The sequence below is a fragment of the Palaemon carinicauda genome, chromosome 1, assembly GCF_036898095.1.
Source record: "Palaemon carinicauda isolate YSFRI2023 chromosome 1, ASM3689809v2, whole genome shotgun sequence".
Taxonomy (NCBI): domain Eukaryota; kingdom Metazoa; phylum Arthropoda; class Malacostraca; order Decapoda; family Palaemonidae; genus Palaemon; species Palaemon carinicauda.
In genome coordinates this window covers 106,618,561-106,626,060 of record NC_090725.1, presented here as the reverse complement: position 1 = coordinate 106,626,060, position 7,500 = coordinate 106,618,561, and the positions used below count along the sequence as shown (strand labels likewise).

Below are 7,500 nucleotides of genomic sequence, written 5' to 3'. Positions count from 1 at the left end.
TTCATCACGACTCTTACAGCTTATTTATTTCCTTATTTATTTTCCTCGCTGGGCTACGTTCCCCTGTTGGAGTCCTTAGGCTTAGAGCATCTTGCTTTTCCAACTAGGGTTATTGCTTAATAATAATAATAATAATAATAATAGGCCTAATTGGTGATTGGAGAAGCCGCTAATTTAGATTGGCGGGAAAAACAATCAATGTTTTCCCCGCTAACATATGGCTGACTCCCATCGATAGGCAATCTTTCGTGAGAAATTTATATCACCTAAATGTCGTAACCCAAACTAAGATTAATCTAAATCAAAGGGAAGAGGTAAAATAAACACACACACACACAAATCTTCCTTTTACTATCATTTCTCATATATAGTTTATTCTTCCATTCGGTGTTTTGCCTGTTTGAGGCATTGGGCTTCTAACTTCCTCCTTTTCCAACTTGGGCTGTAGCTTAGTAGGAATTATTATTATTATTATTATTATTATTAGCTAAGCTACAACCCTACTTGGAAAAGCAGGATGCTATAAACCCAGGGGCCCCAACAGAGAATATAGCCTAATGAGGAAAGGAAACAAGGAAAAATAAAATATTTTAAGAACGGTAGCAACATGAAAATAAATATTTCCTATATAAACTATAAAAACTTTAATAAAACAAGAGGAAGAGAAATAAGATAAATAGTGTTGGTAATAAAAATCTATTGAAAAAGCTCTACCAGCCGTCTAGGAGTGCTTAGGAATTGAATTTCTGAGACCACGTTTGATCCCAGACAATTAACCATTGCTGTAAATAACTATCATTATCTGATATAAGGCATTGGAGAGGGTGCATCAGGCAACCGACCCCTTAATGTCTGGGTAATGCTGGGAAAGAGGTAGAATTGAACGTTATGGGACTTGTGAACTAAGTATAAAATCTGAAATTTCCTGGTTATCTCATCAAAAAGGGAAAAAATTAACAATGAGAAAGATTTAGATATATAATATATTTCAAATTAATTCATGGCATGCATAATGATATAGCAACTATACTTATGCTGTGGCCTGATTGGTAACGTTCCTGCCTGGTGTTTGCCAGTCGTTGGCTCGAGTCCCGCTCAGACTCGTTAGTGGCATTAGTGTCTGCATCCTTACCATCCTTGTGAGCTAAGGTTGGGGGGGGGGGGGTTGAAGGAGCCTATACAGTAGGTCTATCTGTTGAGTCATCAGCAGTCACTGCCTGGCCCTCCCTGGTCCTAGCTTGGGTTGAGAGGAGGCTTGGGCGCTGATCATATAATTCTATCTATGACTAGATATTGAATGCCAACTGAAATTTTAGATATCTCAAATAAAATGAATACCTACTTCAGACAGGCGTAGATGTATCTTGTCAAACAACATGTTTTATCGAAGCACGTACAATTGTTATTATTATTATTATTATTATTATTATTATTATTATTATTATTATTATTATTATTATTATTATTATTATTATTATTATTATTTGCTAAGCTACAACCTTAGTTGGAAAAGCAAGATGCTACAAGCGCGATGGCTCCAATAGGTAAAATAGGAAGAGGAACAAGATGAAACAGTGCGCCCGAGTGTACCCTCAAGCAAGAGAACTCTACCCCAAGACAGTGAAAGACCATGGTACTGAGTCTATGGCACTACTACGAAAGATAGATAGTGAGATGGGCATTGGGAAAGAGCTGATTACAAAAAGCCATAGAACAACATTTGCGTAGATACCAAAACGTTACATAACTTCCTAAAATAACAGTAACCGGAATCTGTATAGTAACCGGAATCTGAATTGTCTATGTAAAGAGAGACATTTTCAAACTTCGGGTTCCCACGGCGAAGAAAGAGAAGAAGAAAAGGGGTTCGGGGAATCGGTCCCATCATTCTTTCTTCAGTATCTCTGTTTACGAGTAGCAGAAATTCACTGTTGTCGTCCATAGAAGTTTTATTTTTCATTTTGTAACTATGTTCAAACCCTCGGCAGTTTTGGCCATTCTGTGTATCTGGTTGACAGGTAGGTAAATTTATGAGGCAGTAATTTTAGCAAACTAGTAACAATAGTATTATTAATGAAAGAAAAATTTCTTTGGTTAACATCAGAATTATAAAGTCATATTTATGAGTCAGCGGGTTTAAAATGGTAGCCTATGCTAGCAGTAAGAACCTAAATTGATTTTCAAGATTTGATCTCTCCAATACATAGGCTACACACATGCACAAATCTATTATAATTTTATTCTATGTATGTGCGCAAGGCCTAGGCCTAGGTAATACGAGTCAGTTGATGGAAATTATTACGAATGATATAAGAATAACAATCTAAGTTAATGGCTAGAACTGTTTGACGCTATGGCAGATGTTTGAAAGAATTTAAATGTTCTTTACAAAAAAAAAAAAAATACAAAAAAAGCTGTTTATTTTGGTGAGATGGTATGGTATAGACCTATTTGGATGGAGTCAAGTGTGACTTTCAAATTGTCCAACCATGCTAAAAGAGCTGTAAAAAAAAGGGGGGGGGGGTTAAGGTAATTGCTTCCAAGATTCAAGAATGAATGACTGATGTTACAGATGCAGTAGACTTACACCCTTGAAAAATAAAATGCTGATATTTCTCAAAAGGAATTTAAAAGTTGGTGTTAGAGTGGGTGAGATTTTTTCTCTCCCACTCTGACACCAACTCTGTCAGCAAGAACAAGTGAGTGATAAGAAAATATCTAGTTTTGGTGAAATAAAAAGAAAATGAAAAATAAAGTACGCATTGGATATATACAGTATTATACGGGGTGTTTAAAAAGTCTCTCCGCAGTGAGCATTCGTTGTCACAAAAATCGGTTACCGTTTAAAATATTCACTGCGAAGAGACCTCTTCAATACCCTGTAGAAAAACAGCGAAAGGTGATACAGTAATTGGTTTGAGTATTAAAGAATATAATGAAAGAAGCTTAGAAGACTGGTGTAGGGGATATTTTAGCCATGGCGAATGTATGTGTGTATAGATTTCATTATAACATGAAATACACATGTATTTGGAGGCGAAGGAAGTTTTGGGCTAATATTAAAGGAAACATATTAGAGACCAGAATTTAAACATATGGTATATTTTCTTTCCATTGTAACTTGATACTGAAGGTTTTCTGCTCTGAATTATTTCACAATTGCATTTTAGGGACAGATTTTGATGTGTTCTATCTCTTGTCTTCTATCGAATCAATCGACGAAATCTTATTTTATAGAAACATGCCATTGTAGTAGGCCTAAGTATGCATATCCTCTTCAGCTAGGCATTTGAGTAATCTGTCTGCCAATGTGTATATTATACAGATTTGCCAAGTTAGCAAAATAAACGTTATATTTCATTTTAGTATGAACACCATCTCAATTACTATATACATAACTTACACACATATATGAGGTTACCCTAGCCTGGGGAAAGGATTTGCGTATCACCATGATCAGCAAAGCTGTGCTAGTCAGGCCCACCCACACTAGAATTAATTGCTTTTAGCGAGCAGATTAGAATATTCCCACGATCACCAATCCGCAGTGGCCAGCATGGTGATGAAAACTGGCCAAACACAAGACAGGGACATGTCTGAGGAATTTGTCCTGTAGTGGACTAGAAACAGTTGCATTTGTTGTTGTTGTTGATATTGTTGTTATTGTTGTGTGTAAGAGGTTGTATTTGTATGTCTGTGCATATTGGTGAATGTACATATACAATAAGCGGTAGCAGGTTGGCCAGGGCACCAGCTACCCGTTGAGATACTACCGCTAGAGTTATGGGGTCTTTTGAATGGCCAGACAGTACTACATTGGATCCTCTCTGGTCACGCTTCATTTTCCCTTTGCCTTCACATACACCGAATAGTCTGTCGTCCTACTTTTCCAACTAGGGTTGTAGCCTAGCAGGTAATAATAATAACATAGAAGAGTGTATGACTTTTCCTTATTCTCAGGCACGCTGTGCTTCCCCAAAGAATGCATGGAAGGCTACTTCATGTGTGACACAGGCCTCTGTATCCCTGATGGATTTGTATGTGATGGTGTCTACGATTGCACATCAGGCTACGATGAATTGGATTGTGGTAGGTTGGTTTCCTGGTTATGCAAAAGCTAAATTATTATTACTATTACTACTATACTGAATTCTTTTTAAAGTTTCCTGCTATCTGATTGGTTAGAATTATCTACTCTAACCAATCAGCGAGCAGGTAACTTTTCCAAGCTAAAAGGACACCCCTGCGAGTCGGTGCAAATCTGCCTCACTAAAAAGAATTGACTATGGGTAAGCTACAACCCTATGGCCAATTCTTTTTAGTGAGGCAGATTTGCACCGACTCGCAGGGGTGCCCTTTTAGCTCGGAGAAGTTTCCTGATTGGTTGGACGAGATAATTCTAACCAATCAGATAGCAGTCAACTTTTCCGAGCTAAAAGGGCACCGCTGCGAGTCAGTTCAAATGCGCCTCATTAAAAAAAATGAGTAAAGTTGGAAAAGCAGGATGTTATAAGATCAAGGGCTCCAACAGAGAAAATAGCCCATCGAGGATTGGAAATAAAGAAACAAATAGAATAATGCATATAAGTGTACCAAAGCAATAGAACTCTAAGATGGTGATATAAGCAGGGTATATCACAGGTATTTTGAAAGGGGCACTTTATTGTCATTTATGAAATGTAGCCTTTTATATGTAGTGTCATTACACATTCAATACGATGAAAATCGGTAATCAAAAAAAAAAAAAAGTTTGCTTGAAGGTATACTCAGGTGTACTGTTCTATATCTTACTTCTTTCCTTTTCTCGTTGAGCTATTTGCCCTGTTGAAACCCTTATAGGGCTCTTAGCATCCGACTTTCCCAACTAGGCTTGTAGCTTAGCTAATAATAATAAAAATAATAATAATAATAATATTAATGATAATAATACTAATAATCCAACCCCTCTCATATAGTAATCTTTTATGTGTTTCCAAACAGACAAGAAGAACCTATTTGAAGAGTGCTTCCAAGGTTACTACCAATGTGCTAACGGTCTTTGCATACCGGAGATGTTTGTCTGTGACGGCGTCTACGACTGCATTACTGGAAGTGACGAAGTCAACTGTACAATCAACCACCAATAGCTGTGACGTGAGAGCTCCTAGACTCACGTGTACCTTGTCATTATGAACAATTGTTAGAACTACCTTGAAATTTTTCTTATTGCTCATAAAATATTGAAAAATCCTCTTTTATCATACACCTGGCAGCACTAAGATAACTGACAAATTCTTCTTCTTCTACTGCAGTCTCAAAGGACTAATTACCGCACTGTGTTCAGTGGCTACTTTCCACTTAAAAGAAGAGACTCTTTAGCTATGGCAAGCAGCTCTTCTAGGAGAAGAACACTCTAAAATCAAACCATTGTTCTCTTGTACACTATATAGTTATGCTAAATTAGGATGATGGCTCCTGTACCAAGTACTATATCAGCCCTAGGACGAGAAAAAAAGACACAGAACAAACATCTTTGCAATATATTTCTAAACCCAATCTAAAACCACTGGAAGAATACTCCAAGAATCTTTATTTCCCTCCACCAATTCCTCCCAAGAGCTCCATCACTCTCTGCATAAGGAAATAGAGCCAGAAGATCTATATCTGGACTGGCTGAGGCGAAGGTCTAGTCTCCAACATTTCGTCCAAGGACTGGGGATCAATGCAGAATGAGCTAGCTTCCACGCTCGCGCAGGTGAGGTGCTTCTGGCATGGGCAGCTGTCGAAATAGATCTGGAGAAATACGAAGGAGGGAATTGTTATCTTTGTCAACTGAAATGTCCATGTTTTTGCTGACTGGTGAAATATCCAAAGCAAATGTGGATAGTTATGATTCATGCATACCCAAATTATTTTATATATATATATATATATATATATATATATATATATATATATATATATATATATATATATATATGTATGTATATATATATATATATATATATATATATATATATATATATATATATATATATATATGTGTGTGTGTGTGTGTGTGTGTGTGTGTGTGTGTGTGTGTGTGTGTATTATATGAATAAAACAAAAGCAGACTTTCCTAGTCCATGACAAGATAAAGGCCTCAGACATGTCTGCTATTTGTCCATTTTTCATCACCACGCTGGGCACTGTGGATTAGTAATGATGGAAGACTTTATTCAGATCGTTCACACTAAACCAATCTAGTATGGATGTCCCTGACTAGTACGGTTATGCTAATCATGGCGATACACAAACCTTTTCACCGTGTTAAGTATAGTTAATAACTAACAAATAGGGTCACTCATTAGTATACATCCATTTTCATTATGGCAAAACATAATGCAAATATACTGTGAAAATATGAAAGAAAAAAATTCAGCGGTCACCTCATTCTGGAAGTCGAGGAGAAGTGCTGTCGCATCGCAGCTGTGGCCTTTGCCTTTGAACGGGAGGCAGTAGGAGTGGGTAGACAACATAGGCCGAGTGCAACATTCCCCTTGATTGCAGTCATTCCACGAGTTGCATAGCTTCTTTTCCCTAGCTGAGTAAAAAGAAAGCAAAAGTACTATTAGATCTTTTTGAAAGCTACTAGTATAGGGAAGGGTTGGAAACGTTATAGAGACTGTCTAAGCAAAGATCTGGTAACATGTTAGCCTTCTGGAAGCGTTCTAAACACTGAAGAAGAGTGCAAGTAGTAGTGTAAACAGTGAATTTAGCCTTTTGGAAGCACTGTAAACGTTATAAAGGATATAAAGTAAGAGCTAGTGATAGTGTAGCCAGTGATTTTAGCAGTACTGATAGCGAGTCATTGAGTCCTTCGACTAGCCAGATAGTACTACATTAGATTCCTCTCTGATTACGGCTCATTTTTATTTTGCTTACACAAACACCGAATAATCTGGCTTATTCTTCTTCACTCAAGTGGTTAACTTCTTCCCTGTAATTGTTCAGTTGGTACCTTCCATTGGTAAGGGTAGAAGAGACTCTTCAGCTATGGAAAGCAGCACTTTTAGGAAACGGACACTACAAAATCAAAGCATTGTTCTCTAGTCTTTGGTAGTGCAGTAGCCTTTGTACCAAAGATTTTCACTTTCTTGGGTTAGAGTTCTGTTGCTTGAGGATACACTCGAGCACAATATGCTATCTGTTTCCTTATTTTGTTTCCTCAATGGGCTATTTTCCATGTTGGGGCCCTTGGGGTTATAGTATCCTGCTTTTTCAACTAGGGATGTAGCTTAGCTAACATTAACAATAACAATAGAGCCAAACGCAGTATGGGGTAGCCTAGCCAGAGGATTCTAATCGTATATAAATTATTTTACATTGAGAGACCCAAATTTTATAATTTTTTCCCGATAAAAAAAAAGGCGTGAAGCACAATTTGTACTAAAAATTGATTTTGGGTTTCCAATTTGTTGAGAATTCACATAACAGCTCAGTATTTTGATCATGAAGTTGTAGTCTATTCATCATCATGTC

At 37.1% G+C, this 7,500-nt stretch overlaps 2 protein-coding genes across 2 annotated transcripts in view; both read left to right on the top strand.

Moving 5' to 3' along the window:
- The window catches only part of Snr1 (SWI/SNF related, matrix associated, actin dependent regulator of chromatin, subfamily b, member 1), a 582,028-nt gene that overhangs the window by 525,212 nt on the left and 49,316 nt on the right, over positions 1–7,500 (top strand). The gene's annotated exons all lie outside the window — the stretch shown is intronic.
- Positions 1,800–5,630, top strand: LOC137650777 (low-density lipoprotein receptor class A domain-containing protein 3-like). Its single transcript, XM_068383935.1, has 3 exons — positions 1,800–2,018; positions 3,961–4,089; positions 4,981–5,630. The coding sequence occupies exons 1-3, from the start codon at positions 1,970–1,972 to the stop codon at positions 5,124–5,126; spliced, it is 324 nt and encodes a 107-aa protein (XP_068240036.1). The 5' UTR covers positions 1,800–1,969; the 3' UTR covers positions 5,127–5,630.